This window comes from Coturnix japonica, chromosome 27, assembly GCF_001577835.2.
Source record: "Coturnix japonica isolate 7356 chromosome 27, Coturnix japonica 2.1, whole genome shotgun sequence".
NCBI classification, from domain to species: Eukaryota; Metazoa; Chordata; class Aves; order Galliformes; family Phasianidae; genus Coturnix; species Coturnix japonica.
The window spans coordinates 791,492-807,448 of record NC_029542.1 but is presented as its reverse complement, the minus strand read 5'-3'; the positions used below and the strand labels follow the sequence as shown (position 1 = coordinate 807,448).

Genomic DNA, 15,957 nt, shown 5'->3' with positions numbered 1-15,957 from the left:
GGGATGAATGGAGGGGTGGAGGGATGGGTGGGAGTATGGACAAATGAGTGCATGCATGCATGGAAATGGGGATAGATGCAATCATGCATGGATGTATAGATGTGTGGAAGGATGGATGGATGGATGAATGGATGGATGGATGGATGGATGGATAGATGGATGGACGGACGGACGGACGGACGGACATGCTAACAATATGGGGTTAAATTGATGCATGGATGCGTGGGTGGGTGGATGTGTTTATAGATGGCTGTGAAGATGAATACAATTGTGTGCATGGGTGGATGCAGGTAGAGATAGAGGGAAGTGTGCATAAGTGGAAGGATGTATAGATGGATGAACGGATGGAAGGAAGGGGGTAAGGGAGGAAGGAATGGTGGCCATCTGAATGGATAACGGATGGGTTTGTGGGGGGGTGGGTGCCCCCAGGGCAGCAGGCAGCAGCAGAGGAGGCCCCACACAGGAGCTTTTGCAGCCCATTGATTGCACACTCACCTCGTTGAGCACATGGGCATTGCACAGCTGTGTGCACGTGAGCTCATTCATGCACACAGGTACCTGCACCCACACACACCCACATGTGCACATGCATCCCCACACAGATGTGCACCTCCACACTTGTGGAGGGGAAACTGAGGCACGGAGCAGCTCCGACCCCATCCCACAGCCCAGCCACCGCCTGCTCTCTGTCTTCCCCAAACCCCAAATCCTCCCTAACGAGCTCCAAGCCGGCAGCAGGGCCATGGCCGGCCCCGTGCCCCCGCACCATCCCCGTGCCCCACAAGCATTGATTGTGCCCCACACCACCGTGGCCCCTCCGCGCCCCCCGGCCGCCCACCTCCGCCTCGCTCTGCAGAGCAAACAGCCGCGGGCTCGGCTGCGCATCGATTCTGTGAGAGCTGCTGTTTGCTTAACCTTTGCAGAGAGCGGCAGGCGCGCGGCACGAGGAGATGCTGCCTCTCAGCTTTGTCCTTCCCCATCCTTCAGCTGCTAATGGGGCTTTGCTTGCTTGGCTGAGGGGCTGCGATGGCCCACGAGCAGGGGATGGGGACAGGGATCCCCCTGGGGTCTCTTCTTGGACTACTCAGGATGTTGTCCCCACTCGCACGGTGCTGTATGTGTGGGGTGATGCTCCTGGTGCTGGCACCATGGGAACGCGGCACTTTGGGGTGGTGGGTTTGCTACGGGATGGGGTTGTTTGGGGTGGTGGCCATGCTGGTAGGTACATGGTTGTATGAGGTGGTGGCTGTGCCCTGGAGATGAATTGATTTGGGTCCATGGCCATGTCAATAGGGATGAGGTAGTTTGGGCTGGTGGCTACGCCATAGGGATGTGGTAGCCTGGGTCTGTGCCAATAGGGACATGATGTTTTGGGGTGGTGGCCATGCCATGGGGACATGGTGGCCTGGGGTGGTGGCTGAGCCATGGAAATGCAATGGTTCGGGGTGGTATCCATGCCAATAGGGACAGTTTGGCTTGGGGTGGTGGCTGTGCCTGTAGGGACATGGTGTCTGTGCCTGTAGGGACAGGATGGATTGGGATGGTGGCTGTGCCATGAGGATGTGATGTTTTGGGGGTGATGGCTGCGCCATGGGGACGTGCTGCTTTGGGGTGGTGACTGTGCCGTGGAGATGCAGTGGTTTGGGGTGGTGGCCATACTATGGGGTGGTGGGTTGGCCTGTAGTGGTGGCCCTGCTCCGGGGACAAAGTGACATCAGCACGCGTTGTCTGCACACAGCAGAGTCCCATTATCCCTCTGCACGAGGCGGGTGCTGTGATTCAATCCGGGGGTGTCCAACGGGGCCCCTCCGTGGCCGCACCACCCCAGTCCCCATCCCCGTGCACAGCTCGCTGCCACCCGTGGGAGCGCTGCGCCGGAGGGTGACTCACGGAGCCCGTGGCCTCGCCGAGGCGTATTTTTAGGAGCTCATTAAAAAAGAAAAGAAAAGGAAAAGGGAGAGGGAGGGAAGGAGAAAGGAGCGGGGAAGCGGCGGCGCGGCGCAGTTCTCCTCGTGGTGACCGCTCGTGGGGACGCGGGGACAGCGCAGGGGCTGCACCCCGACCCCAAAATGCTCTGAAAGCCCCCAAACCCCCCACAGCCAACGGCACGGCTGCGTGTCCCGGGGCCGTGGTGTCACTCCGATGGGTGTCACCGCTCCCCGTGTCCCCATTGCGATTCGGCCGCGCCGCCCGCGGGGGCTGTCAGTTCCCATCGCGTCTCGATGCCGGCTGTGACAAGCGGCCGCTCGGCCCCGCAGCCCCCGGTGCTCGGCTGCACAACGCGGGGTGACACGCGGCGGAACGCGGCCACCGAAGCCCCGGGCGCGGAGCTGGGTGTGCCAGGGGGCTGCGTCCTCGCCGTCACCGTCGCGGCCGTGTGTGTTTGTGTTTGTATGTGTGTCTGTGTGTGTGTGTGGCATTAATGGGGACGGGGCGCTCAGCTCCCACCAGCAGCGGCCGCCCCGGTGTGGGGCTGGGGGGGGGTCGAGGTGATGGGGCGGCGTTGGGGCCGTGGGGTGATGGTGGCCGCGTTGGGGCAGCGTGGCACTGCGGCCCCACGGGCTGCTTTGGGGTGTAGGTACAGCCCTGTCCCCATTGATGGGACAACGGGGCGCTGTGTCCATCGGGGTGTCCTGTGGGGCTGTGGGGCGCTCAGTGGGGCGGGTTCTGATGTTGGTGCTGCCGTCTGTCCCCTCGGTGTGTGATGTATCCCCGTGTGTCCCCTTGCTGTCCAACCGCGTGTCTCCGTGTGACACGCGTCTCCCCGTGGGCTGTGAGCACCGTCCCCACGTGTCACGGGTTGCGGTGCTTTGGGCTGAGCCGCCCCTCGTCCCAGCGGGTGATACATGGGGGGCACATGTGGGACATGTGGGTCAGGGGCTGCCGGAGCTGCTGACCCCAATGTGCCACGCGTGGGTGCCCCGAGGCCGCCCCCCCCCCCATGGCCGCACCGGGTGGGGGCGTGCCAACACGGTGGGCGTGGCTTCGCGCTGCCAGGACGGCGCTGAGGACCAATCAGCGCGCAGAGGGGGCGTGGCCTGGAGGGAAGTGGGCGTGTCTCTACTGGGACTGGGCGTGGCTACACCGGCGGTGGGCGTGGCCACAGCGGCAGTGGGCGTGGCCTGGCGCGGGGTGGGCGTGTCCGGGCTCGGAGCGCCCGGAGCTCAGCGGAGCGGATCGGAGCGGAGCGGCACCGCCGAACCCCGAACACAGCGCCCCGAACCGCCCCCGAACCGGCACCATTCCGGCCCAGCGAGCAGCCCCGGCCGGGCGGCGGCTCAGCCTCGGCCGTAAAACTTTGCTGGCGGCCGCCGCGGGGGTGGTGATGGTGCTGCTGCTCGTCGTCCTCATCCCGGTGCTGGTGAGCTCGGCCGGCACCTCGGCGCACTACGAGATGCTGGGCACCTGCCGCATGGTCTGCGACCCCTACGGCGGCACCGCGCCCGGGGGCGGCCCGCTGCCACCGCCCTCCACGCTGGTGCAGGGGCCGCAGGGCAAGGCGGGCAAACCGGGCAAACCGGGACCGCCGGGACCCCCCGGAGAGCCGGGACCGCCGGGAGCCGCGGGGCCGCCGGGGGTGAGGGGAGAAGCGGGCAAACCGGGACCGCCCGGGCTGCCGGGTCTGGGGGGGACCGGGGCGGTGAGCACGGCCACCTACAGCACGGTGCCCAGAGTCGCCTTCTACGCCGGCCTGAAGAACCCGCACGAGGGCTACGAGGTGCTCAAGTTCGACGACGTGGTCACCAACCTGGGCAACAGCTACGACGCCGCCTCGGGGAAGTTCACCTGCCCCATCCCCGGCATCTACTTCTTCACCTACCACGTCCTCATGCGGGGCGGAGACGGCACCAGCATGTGGGCTGACCTCTGCAAGAACGGGCAGGTACGGGGTGCAGGGCTCCGGTGGGTCCCGGGGGGGTCCTGTGCTTCTCCTGCCCACGGGATGCACGTTTTGTGCAGCCCCGCGATGCTCCGTCCTTCCCTCAATGCTCCAGGTCCCTCCCGGTGGTGCCTCGTCCTTCTGCCCGTGCAGCTGCACCCCGGGGTGCTCCATCCCTATTCCAGCCGTGGGGTGCAGCCCCCCAGGCTGCTCTGCCCTCCCAGCGCCAATGTTGTGCCCCGGCTGCATCCCCGAGGTCCCCAATCCTCCTCCTGCCCGTGGGATCCGCACTCCCCAGCTGCTCCATTCCCATTCCAGTTGTGGGATCTGTCCCTTTTCCAGCCATGGGATGTGCATCCCACGTTGGTCTGTTCCTCCCCTGCCCGCGCTTATGCACATCCTCGAGATGCTCCATCCTTCTCCCATTGGCAATGATGTGTCCCCATGGGTCCCCTCTCGGCTCCTCTCCTGCCCCAGCAATGTGCCCTGCCGTGCTATGGGGTGTCTGTGCTGTGTCCCTATGCCGTACCAGTGGCCGTGCCCTGGGGGTAGCCGTGCAGGGACAGCAGCTGTAGTGGCCTTGGGGACCCCACTGCTGGGTCTATGCAGTGCTGAGCCCACACTGAGGGCAGTGTGAGCTGTGTCCGCTGCTCCTCAGTCCTATTAGGGCATCCCCAGCAGGTTGTGCCCCCATGGGACGTCCCCTCTGCCTGCTGACACACGGTGGGACCGCTGCCCCAATGCTGGGGCTGCCCCTGTCCCCACATCTCCACCATCGCTGTGGTTGAGGCTTCCAGGTGATGTCGCATCCCCGCAACACAAACCCTGTGCTGGAGCTGTGGCTGTCACTGCAAATGTCACCCTGCTCCGAGGGGCTCCGGGCTCACCAGGGTGACACCTCGCCATGCTCTGACCCACAGCTCTGCCCCAATAGTTGGCTTTGCCTTTGGGTTGTTGGGTTCTTCTTCCCTTCACTGGCAGCCCCAAATCCGAGGCATTAGGGATGCTCGGTGCTCATCCCCATGGCGCTGAGCATTGCTGCACTGTGCCCACTGCACTGAGCACTGCCCCGGCTCCCGGATGGGGTTCTTCCTTCCTCAGAGGGGTTTAGGAGCCCAGAACGCAGCTGGGATTGGGGTCACCCCTCCATCCCTTTGCCACCTGCATCCCCCCGTGATCTGAGCCTTTGCCCCAGCAGTTGGGTTTGGTTTCCAGCTGTTGTGTTCTCCCTCCCTCGGCTCCCAGCCCCACATTCATGACACTGGGGATGCTCCGTGCTGATCCCCACGGCAACAACTCCGAGAGCCCCATTGAGCTGAACATCCCCCCACCGCTCGGATGGGGGTTTTTCCATCCCAAACAAACCCCACGCAGTGATTTAGGATCCCAAAACACAGCTGGGAGCCGGCTCGCAACCCGCCCCTTCGCCATCCCCGCTCCGTGGGCTCGTGCCGGCACTAACAGCTGCATTTCCCGAAGCTGCAAAGCTCCTGTCAAGTGTAAATAAACCCATTCGGGCGTGCGCCTGCAATACAGCTTAATCATCGTCGCGGCCGTCCTGGTCGGGCGCCGGCTTCGCAGCCGTCCCCACGCGCCGGGTGTTAATTGCCGGCACGATGGCACGGCTCTAATTGGGGTTTGTGCCATAGAAATGCGGCCCCGGAGTGAAGCCGGGGCGCTGGGGTTGCACCGCAGCGGTGATGCCCCCATGTTTCCCTATGGAGAAGTGTCCATCACAGCGCCGGCCGCTCCGTTCGAGTTAATGAGAGCCAGGGGAGCTGCTCCTGGTGATTAATTAGCATTAATTATGATTATTTGTATTAGCTTGTCGCCGTTTGCTGGGTGACAAATCTTTGTTTGGAAGGAAGATGGATGGGTTGGATGGATTGGATGGATGTCCTCGGTGTTGTCCCTCGTGGGGATGTGGGGCCGGTGGGGGATGGTCCCCAAGGTGCTGCCCCACAGAGGGATGTGTCCATGGGGCCACAACCTGGGAGCACCCAAAGGTGACGTGTTTGAACCCAAAAACATGGTGCCCCCACGTCCCTCTGCACTGTGTGGGCACAGAGCTGCAGTGGTCGCAGTGGGGCAGCTCCCAGCCATGGGGGCAGCGGGGTTGGTTGGTGACAGCTGCCACGTCCCCATTTTGGGCGCTTCTTCCTTTGGGTGCAGGGGCAGCTCCCAGCCATAGGGCTGCTCTTGTTGACATCCCCATTTTGGGCTCATCTCCTTCCCCACGGGCAGCTCCATGGGGATGCTGGAGCTTAGAGCTGCTGAGCCCCATCTCTGCATCCCCTCCAGTCGTGGGGACACGGCAGCTGGGACAACGCGCTGGCTCTGCTGCCATGGAGCCATTTATCTTCCCTGGTTAACCAAGGGCTGGCGGGCGCGCGGTGACGAGGCGGCTCCTTAACGAGGGAAGACGGATGGCAGTCGCTGCAGCGGGGACGGGCGTTGTGCTGGGACATCAGTAGGTTCCAGAGTAAACAGGGGCTGATGGGTGGGATCTGTCACAGCCATGGGCTGCCCGTGGGTTTGGGGATGTTTCTGCCTCAGCCCCGATGGCTTCTGTGGGGTGTCCATGGGGCTGTGGTTGTGTCCCTTCAGCTGTGGGATTGGGGCCGTTTCCCTGTGAGCCGATGGGGAGCCCATTCTTGTCAGTCCTAATTAGGAGCTGCTTCTCCCTGCTGCGCCGCTTTGCATTTCACATGGGATTTTTTTACCTGCCTCCTTGTCACTGTCACCCGGCGCGCTGAGATCTCGCTGCAAGGCTCCGGCTCGGATTTGATTACCCCAATAATTCCCTATCAGCTGCAGCCGCAGTGCCACTTCCCTGGGCAGCCATGGGGCCGTCGGGTACGTGTGGGGTTTTACAGGTGTGGGTATACCTTCCTGCCCCACACCTGAGCCGTAACCCCACATTCAAACCTATGGGTCAGGGCAATGCTTGCTGGCACCACAGCAGCACCACCATCCCCGTGCCAATGCCACCTCTTCCATCCAGCTCCCACCACCCATCTATGGGTCCAAATAGACTCAGATGGAGCGGGGAATGGAGCCCATGGGTGCTGTGTATGGGGTCATGGTGGGGCAGTGGGGCCGTGGGATGCAGGTGGGTTAAAGCCGTGTCCCCTGTGCAGGTTCGGGCCAGCGCCATCGCGCAGGATGCGGATCAGAACTACGACTACGCCAGCAACAGCGTCATCCTGCACCTGGACGCGGGTGACGAGGTCTTCATCAAGCTGGATGGGGGCAAAGCCCACGGCGGGAACAACAACAAGTACAGCACCTTCTCGGGCTTCATCATCTACTCGGACTGAGCCTGGACCCACGGCATCACATCATGGCATCGCCCCATGGCATCGCTCCATGCCCACCCAGCCCCACAGCATCCCCATGTGCAGCCCTATGGCCGGCTGTGGGGCCCAGCAGCCCCCTTCCCCATCACCCGCTCACCCCATTGCTGCTAATTCGGGGCGGGGGGAGCAGAGGGGCGTTCCCCTGGCTGTGACCCACTTGATGTGGGTCTGGATGCGGTGCCTCGCGCCGGGGGAGCTGCCCGGCCCCGGGTGACTCCATGGTAAAGCAGAGCTGTGACCTCCCCCTGTGTGCTGTATTTGTCCCTGCGTCGGGATGATGTGGCCCCATGGTGGGACATGGCCCCATGGAGGAGGTGGCTCCGTGATGGGATTTGTCCCCAAGGCAGAACTTGGCCCCGCGAGAGGATCTTTCTGCATGGCAGCATGTGGGCAGACACGGCCCCGTGATGGGATGTTGGCCCCATGGGAGAGCATGGGCCCCATAACAGGATGTGGCCCCATATAGGACATGGCCCCATAACAGGACCTGGCCCCATGTGAGAGCATGGGCCCCATAATAGGACATAGCCCCATATAGGACGTGGGTCCCATAACAGAACATGGCCCCATATGGGATGCAGCCCCATAACAGGACATGGCCCCATATAGGATGTAGCCCCATAACAGGACATGACCCTATAACAGAACATGGCCCTATAAAGGACATGGCCCCATAACAGGGCGTGGCCCCACATAGGACATGGCCCCATAACAGGACATGGTCCCATATTGGACATAGCCCCATATAGGACATGGCTCCATATAGAGCCGTGGTCCCATATAGAACCATGGTCCCATATAGAGCCGTGGTCCCATATAGAACCATGGTCCCATATAGAGCCGTGGTCCCATATAGAGCATGGCCCCATATTGGACATAGCCCTATATAGGACGTGGCCCCATGTCAGATTGTGACCCCATGGCGGGAGGTGACCCTGGGGAAGACTACAAGTCCCGTGATGCCCCTCTCGGAGTCTAGATTCACGTGACTCAGATGAGCCAATGGGAGGCAACGGAGCGAGCGGCCAATCAGAAGGGCGGGAGGGGGTTGCCGGGAGATTTGAACGCGGAGGGCCGGAAGTGGCGGGTGAGTGGGGGGGCGGGACCGGACCGAGGGAACTGAGGGGCTGAGCGGGGCCTACGGGGTGTGTGGGGCCCACGGGGGTTGGTTTGGGGCCCACGGGGGTCTGTGGGGCCTACGGGGGTCCGTGAGGCGTGTGTGGGGCCTACGGGGGGCCGGTGTGGGGCCTACGGGGGGCTGTGGGCCTCAGGGCCGCGATAGAAGCCGCAAACAAAGGCTGTAAGGCCGCGGGGCCGGCCCAGGGCCCGGTGCGGTGCTGTGGGATCTGAAGGGGCTGCGGGGTGTCGGTACAGGCCGCAAAGAGCTCATAGGACCCATAGCACGGCGGCTACGGAGCCCTTGGGGTCTATAGGCTGTAAGGGGGACTGTGGGGCCGTGGGGGTCGTCGCTTTGTGGGACCTCAGGCCCCTCCGCTGTGCGTGGATCCCAGGCTGCTCCCACCGAGCTCCGTGTCCCCGTGGCCATGGACCCCCCGGCCGAGGGCGGCACCGTGGCCGTAATGGTGCGTGTACGACCGCCCGCCCCCAATGAACGTGAGGGGGCCGCGCACTCGGTGCTGCACGTGGTGGATCAGCACATCCTCGTCTTCGACCCCGACGAGCCCGGCGGACCCCACGGCACCGCGCTGCACCCGCTGCCCACCCGCGGCTCCAAACAGCGCGGCAAGGACATCAAGTTCGTCTTCGATCGCGTGTTTGGGGAGGGGGCCACGCAGCAGGAGGTGTTCCAGCACACGACACGGGACGTGTTGGATGGAGTCCTCAATGGATACAACTGCTCCGGTACGGCCTGGGGGGCTGGGGGGGTCAGCAGAGCTGGGATGTGACCCTCATAGGGATATCCATAGAGTGGGAAGGGGCGTCTGCTGGCATCTCATACCTTGACTTTGGCAGCATGGTGGAAAACCCAAAGGATGAGAGGGGGATCGGGGTCATAAAACAGCAGCGTGGGAGCAGACAGTGCTGAACTGCCAACAGCATCGAGCTGGGGGTTGTAGGTGTGGTCAGGGTGTCCCTGGCACAGGGGGAACACAGTGAGAAGAGCCTGAGATGCTGAGCAGGAGGTTGGGTGAGACAGGTATGTACTGGGATGCTCTGGGAGCTGCCGTGCTCCTCACACATCACCCAGCCCTGCAGTGCACACAGACCAGGTCTGAGCGCTCCTTGCCCAGCCCTGCAGCTCCTCGTGCTGCTTTCAGGCTGTCAGCAGCGCAGCGTAATGGGCGCTGGGGCTGCACGCTGCTATTCCTGGCTCTGTCACCGTGCCCACCTGGCAGCGTCTCCTGTCTCTGTATGAAATAACTCCCAGATCCTCAAATGAGATATTCCCAAAGCTAATGGGGAGAAAGGCTGAGGTGCTCTAGATTAGCGTCCTGTTCTGATGCTGATGCTTCACAGAGGGTGTTGAAGGGTTGGGGAATGGAGATGAGTTGCAAGGTCTGGAGAAAGAAACTCCTTCACTCAGCTGGAGACCTGGGGGTGCTCAGCTTGGAGGGTGGCTCAAATGTGGCCTCAGAGTGTTTGAATGGGTGACGGCACAGGGACTCGTCCTGTCTTTATCCGCTAAATTAGAGATGCTGACAGCTGAAATGAGAGAGAAATTGCACTGGGGGATAGTGCAGAGAGTGCTGAGGGTAATTAACTATTGAACCGCTCTGCGACGGCTGCGAGTGACCTGCTCTGCTGCAGCCTCTGCTGCAGGGACGTCACGCTGCTGACAGTTTCAAACACCCCTCTCCTTCCTTGCAGTGTTTGCCTACGGTGCGACTGGAGCAGGGAAAACCTACACCATGCTGGGCTCAGAGCAGAGCCCGGGCATCATGTACCTCACCATGGCAGAGCTGTACAGGAGGATTGAGGCCAGGAAGGATGAGAAGAGCTGCGAGGTGCTTGTTTCCTACCAGGAGGTATGTGTGTCCCTGGTGTGTTTTGGGGCTGGTGCTGACCCCATAGCTCTACAGTTTGTGTCCCCAGTGTTTGGGGCACCCGCTGTCCCAGCTGCATTCAGGTGTGGAACTGGTGTTGCTGGTTCCTCCCATCTGGGGAATGGGAAGTTGTTCTGCCTTACTGAGCTGCCGTGGTGCCTGCAGTCTGCTTAGCAATCTGAAAGGGCTGAGCAGGAGGAGCAGTGGCACAGTGACTTGCAAGTAAAGCCCTGGAGGGCTGTCCTCTGCATTTAGAGCACTGTCAGCCTCTCTGTGTTGTGTCTGGGCAGTGCCCTGCAGGGTGTTGGGGTGGGAGGGGCTCATCTGATCAGACTGTGTGACCCTCATGTGCAAAGCTCCTCAATGCTGGGGTAACAGCCCGTGTGTTCCCTGATCCAGGTGTACAACGAGCAGATCCATGACCTGCTGGAGCCTAAGGGGCCTTTGGCCATCCGGGAGGATCCAGAGAAAGGAGTCGTGGTCCAGGGGCTCTCCTTCCACCAGGTGGGTGTGAGGAGTGGGCACAGGCTCTGTGCAACACTGTCTTAGCAGCAAGTCTGACCCTGAGCTGAAGGGGACGCCCCAGGGCAGCGGGATGCCTTGCGTCCCAATTGTCATTGCTTAATGCTGGGTTGCTGTGGGGGTTACCTGGGGTGCCCAGCCTGCTCATACCCACCCCTCTGCTCCATTCCAGCCCAGATCAGCAGAGCAGCTCCTGGAGATGTTGGCCAATGGCAACAAAAACCGGACGCAGCACCCCACGGACGCCAACGCCACCTCCTCCCGCTCTCATGCAGTCTTCCAGGTGAGGGCTGAGCCATAAAACCACAGCACGGTTGGCTTGGAAAGAACCTTAGAGATCTTAGAACTGTGGAATTGCAACAGGTTGGGTTGGAAGGGACACCAAAAACCCCCAGCCCTACCTCTACTGTGGTCTGGGTGCCTTCCACCAGCTGCCTGGGGACCCACCTGTGGCCTTGGAACCTCCAGGGCTTATCTGCCCCATCGTCCCCCTCAGCACAGAGCTGGGATTTACGTTCCCTGCTCTCTTTGTCCTCACTGTGTCAGTGCTCTCCCCCACAAGCCTTCCTATTGATTTCAATTCCATCCAGGCCCTTCCCTGAATTAGCAGCGCCGTCACGGCTGCGTGGGGAGACTGAGGGCTCTGCCTGCAATCTCTGTGTGAACCTGGTGGCTGCGTGCAGGGGAAGTCCAGGTGTCTGGATGCCTTCCCAGCTGGGTGCTGGACTCCTGCCTGCTGCACATCCGTTAGCAGTGCTGGAAATGTGCCCTCCCTGCTGCTGGCTCTGCCTGCTGGTGAGCCAGGCACGGGCTGGTGAGGGTGCAGGATTGGGATACGACATGGGAACTGGGCTCAGCACTGAGAACATGTCCTAGGTGCTCCCCAGGCACTGCAAGGCAATGCCTAGAGGACTCCACCAGCGTTGGGTTTGCCCGTCCTCGTTGGGTTGTGGCCTCACCAGTCTCTGTGCTCACAGATCTACGTGAAGCAGCAGGACCGTGTTGTGGGCCTTGCTCAGGACCTGCAGGTCGCCAAGATGAGCCTGATTGACCTGGCGGGCTCCGAAAGAGCTTCTGTCTCCAAGACCAAAGGAGAACGTCTCCGGGAGGGTGCAAACATCAACCGCTCACTGCTGGCCCTCATCAACGTCATCAACGCCTTGGCTGATGCAAAGGTAACACTGCCTGGTGTGCCCTGCTGAGTGCCCAGCTCCCAAAAGCTGAGCAGCTCCTCACTCTCTTGGTGCAGAGCAAGAAAACCCACATCCCGTATCGGGACAGCAAGCTGACGCGCCTGCTGAAGGACTCCATCGGTGGCAACTGCCGCACCATTATGATTGCTGCTGTCAGCCCTTCCTCGCTGGCCTACGAGGACACCTACAACACTCTCAAATATGCCAACAGGGCCAAGGAGATCAAGCTGTTGGTGAGGAGCTCATCTTCTGCTGAGGGTTTGGGAGCTGGTGGGAAGGAGTTGGGTTTCACAGCCTGCCCTGGTGTGTGGGGTGGGTCAGCAGGTGCCTCCATGCTCTGGGTTGGGTGATCTGTTGGGTTGTTATCCAGCCCCTCTGGCCAAATGAAGCTGAGGACTCAGTGTGCAGTCTGTGCCAAAGCCCCTCATCCCAGCAGGGCTGCTGGCAGGGACAGCACATCCCTGTGCATGGCTCGTGCCATCTGCAGGCTCCGCTCCAGCACTGAGGAGGGATCTGTGCTCAGCACCACTTTCTGACCTCTTGCCCATTCCTGTCTCTGCAGCTGAAGAGCAACGTGCTCAGCCTCGACTGCCACATCAGTAAATACGCCACAATTTGTGAGCAGCTGAAAACGGAGGTGAGGTGCTCTGACTTTCAGCTGTGCTTTGGTTGGTGTGTGCACCTCTGAGCTCCTCTGTGAGCTGTGTGGTGGTGCTGCCTGCTGGGAGAGCTCTGAGCTCTGTGGGGCAGCCGATCCAGCTGTGGTACAGCTGATTCTTCTCTGCAGGTGGCAGATCTGCAGGCAAAGCTCCGAGCCTATGAGGACGCTGCCCGGGATGCAGGAAAACAGATACCAGTGCTGCTGCCTTCCCCCAGGTGAGGTTGTGGGGCTGGTGGGGAGGAGATGCTGAGTTGGAGTAAGTCCTGAAGGAAGCTGGGCTGGGAATCCCAAACACTGTCCTTAGTGATCCATCCCAAACGTGACTGTTTTCCCAATGAGTTTTTTTCCTCCCTTCTCATTTCTGTAGGATGGAAGGAGCCGTCCCAAAGAGCTGCTCAGCCCCGAGTGTTCGCAGGGAAAGTGATGGGGAGCAGCAGGAGCTGGGAGCCGGGCAGGATGCTCAGGGAGCAGTGGAGGAGGTGAGAGGAGGAGTGGGAGGGCTGGTGATCCAATGCCCACATGGCACAGAGGGCAGGAGCTCAGTCCTGGGGTGCTGGCGTAGTGTGAGCTCCTTATTGCTAGCAAAACACCTCAACTTTTAGATAAAGAAGTTTGGAGGATGAGACTCTGCTCCATTTAGGTCAGGTAAGGGCTCACTTTGGGATATTGTTCCAGGTTCTGGAGGCAATGCCCCCCAGCAGCTCCAGCCCCTCCCAGCAGGCAGATCTTCAGCTGGGAATGAAGAAACCGAACCTCCTTCCACAGCATTTATCCCGCAGCCACACAGACAGGTGAGTCCTTCCTCTGTGTGCCCCTCCTGGTTCAGGTGGCCAAACTGACTGACTTTGGAAGCTGAGGGGCTGCCTCTGCCCAGACTCATTTATCTGATGCTGTTCCCCCTCTGTCACAGGCTCATAGCTGCCGTTCTGAGCGTTGCCCAGAAGCAGTACTCCCTGCTGAAGGCTGCCAACCTCCTCACTCCTGCCATGGTCACTGAATTCGAGGAGCTGCAGCTCTTGGTGCAGCAGGAGGCAGCTGTGAGCCCTCAGCCCACAGACACCAGTGGGGCCACTCCAGCCCTGAGGACACAGCCGGGCTGTGATGGTGAGCAACCAGCAGCTCTGATCCCTGTCTTTTCTGGTCTCATGTAATGGTTGCTGTCCTTGCTCAGTCTGTAGCTTTCCCTCCTCACCCCCAGTGCCACAACATGAGCCCAGCAGTGAGGCTGAGGGCTCTGCAGACTCTTTTCCAAGGACAGGCTGAGCTTTGCCATTGCACATTTCCCTTGGAACCGCTCTAGTGCTTTTAGGATGGGATTTGCAGTAGCTCCGTCCCTCTGGGTTGGATGTGAGCGTGGTTTGGTGATACCTGCTGGGAAATGGCAGCGTTTGGGGTGATGCTGAGGGCTGGGGATGTATGTGAACACTGCAGACGGTGCTGACTGTGCGTGTTGCTTCTCCTTTAGCATCACCCTCAGTGCTCAGCACTGAGTCCACCATCCCCATGACGAGAGCTGCCCTGCGCCGCCTGCAGCAGCTCACTTCACTCCCCAGCCCTAAAGTGGCGGTGAAGAAGAGGAGGAGATCTGAGATGAGCAGCACTTCCAGCCTGGAAACACCACGCAGCCTCAACACGCGGGCGAAGCGCCAGCGGAAATCCTCCCCACTGAGCAACGGGGATGAAGCGGAGGCGCCGTGGAGCCCACACACCCCGTGTGTTAAACAGCCCCAATCCACACAGCTGCTGCCGAGCTGCACCCCCAAAATCTGCCCTCTGACCGTCACCAAAGGGCGTGCGCCCCTCAGGACATCAGCAGCCCAGAACTGCTGCACCCCGACTGTGTGCGACCTCAATGTGACCTACAGCCTCTCTGAGGACGTCTCCAAGCCGGGAGCCCTCAGCCTGCCCAGCTGGGAGAGCGCCCCATGTGCCCTAAAGAAGCAGGAGGGCCCCTTTGTGCCCAGGTTGGTGCTGTACCACTCGGACACAAACAGCATCCTTAAGAACCTGCTCCTCCTTTCCCCTTTGGGTTCAGTGCTTTACCCTCTGACCCTTCTTCCTCCCTGCAGAACCTCCATCCCGGTGTTCTCCATGAAGGGTTCCTCCATCCCGAAGCCGTCCTCCATCTCCAAAGGGTCTGTGCGGAAGCGGAGGGGAGCAGTGAGGTGAGATGGCAGCCATTTGCTGCTGTGGATGCTTCCCTGTGGGGCTGGGACCCCCTTTTTGCCTGCTGGCAGCCTGGGGTTTATATGACCATCCCCACATGTCCCCTTTTCCTTCACAGCACTGCTTCCCATTCACTGGGTGGGGTCCAGAGCTGCATCAGCTCGAGCAGCAGCTGGCGGTCTGTGCAGCCCCAGAGTATCCCAGGTGAGTCCTACAGGAGTTCCACCCATCCCTGATGCAGTTACACCAGGGGCTAAATACCCGGTGTTGGTGTGTCTGGGGCTGTTGGGATGTGCTTGTTGGGTTTGCTGCTTCCTTCCTATGGCCACATCCTTGGGAAGGGGTGTTGGGGGTCTGGGCATGGCTGTAAGGCTGGGGCTGGCAGTGGGTTTGTAGGTTTTGCCTTTTCATCCCCTTCCTCCCTTTCTCTCCTGTTTCAGAGCATCCCCCTCCTGGGCTCACCTGGAAGGGTCGGAGCGGCCCCAGAGATGGTGCCCCCAGAGCCCCCACCTCACAAGCAATGAAGCTGCTGTGCTGATGTCCCTCACATCCAGGACCCCTCACGTGGCCCCACATGCAGCTGCCAGGGAGGTAGAAGGGCGACCACCCCAAACACTGCCCTGCTGTTCCCTGGCTGGTTTCCCTGCTCCCTCCTGCCCTCCTCCCTCTGCACAGCCCCATGTATTTTGTAGCAGATGGATCACTGCTGTTCCCTCTCAGCCCCTCTCGGGGTGTCGAGTGCTGACAGATGGGCAATGCTAAGCAATACCACGCGCTTTTAATAAATCTTACAGCTTAAACCCAAAGGAGTGAGGGAAGATGTGGGGCTGCTTCTCCCCCCTCAGCCTCAGAGCGGTGCTGGGCTCCCAGGGGTGGTTTTCTATTGTCCCTTTGGGGCTTCAGAGCATTTCTCCCTCTACTGTGGGGTCCTTGGGGCCACCAGCAGAGGTGATGACTTTGCACCGAGGCCCCAAAAGCTGCATGGCTGCCTTTGCCCCACAGCCCCTGGTATGTTCTGGCCCCGTTGTCCCATGCAGCGCTCCCCATAGGGGCTGGGGTCACTGCTCTCTGCCCTACTTTGCTCTCCCCTCTGTCTTCTCTCAGGCTGGAAGCTTCTAATTAAAGCTTCTACATTCGTTTGCCTCATTAAGGCGGGGGGGGGGGCTGGCTC

The 15,957-nt window shown here is 61.0% G+C and overlaps 2 protein-coding genes across 2 annotated transcripts; both read left to right on the top strand.

Annotated features, from left to right (window-relative positions):
- The first annotated feature begins 1 nt into the window (after position 1).
- On the top strand, positions 2-7,482 carry C1QL1 (complement C1q like 1). Its single transcript, XM_015885451.2, has 2 exons — positions 2-3,883; positions 7,021-7,482. The coding sequence occupies exons 1-2, from the start codon at positions 2,942-2,944 to the stop codon at positions 7,198-7,200; spliced, it is 1,122 nt and encodes a 373-aa protein (XP_015740937.1). The 5' UTR covers positions 2-2,941; the 3' UTR covers positions 7,201-7,482.
- Positions 7,483-8,474: 992 nt separating this feature from the next.
- KIF18B (kinesin family member 18B) lies at positions 8,475-15,928 on the top strand. Its single transcript, XM_015885470.2, has 15 exons — positions 8,475-9,102; positions 10,069-10,226; positions 10,644-10,748; positions 10,939-11,049; positions 11,744-11,941; positions 12,016-12,192; positions 12,522-12,596; positions 12,747-12,835; positions 12,988-13,099; positions 13,296-13,411; positions 13,531-13,724; positions 14,086-14,584; positions 14,690-14,785; positions 14,905-14,990; positions 15,227-15,928. The coding sequence occupies exons 1-15, from the start codon at positions 8,784-8,786 to the stop codon at positions 15,322-15,324; spliced, it is 2,433 nt and encodes an 810-aa protein (XP_015740956.1). The 5' UTR covers positions 8,475-8,783; the 3' UTR covers positions 15,325-15,928.
- The last annotated feature ends 29 nt before the right edge of the window (positions 15,929-15,957 follow it).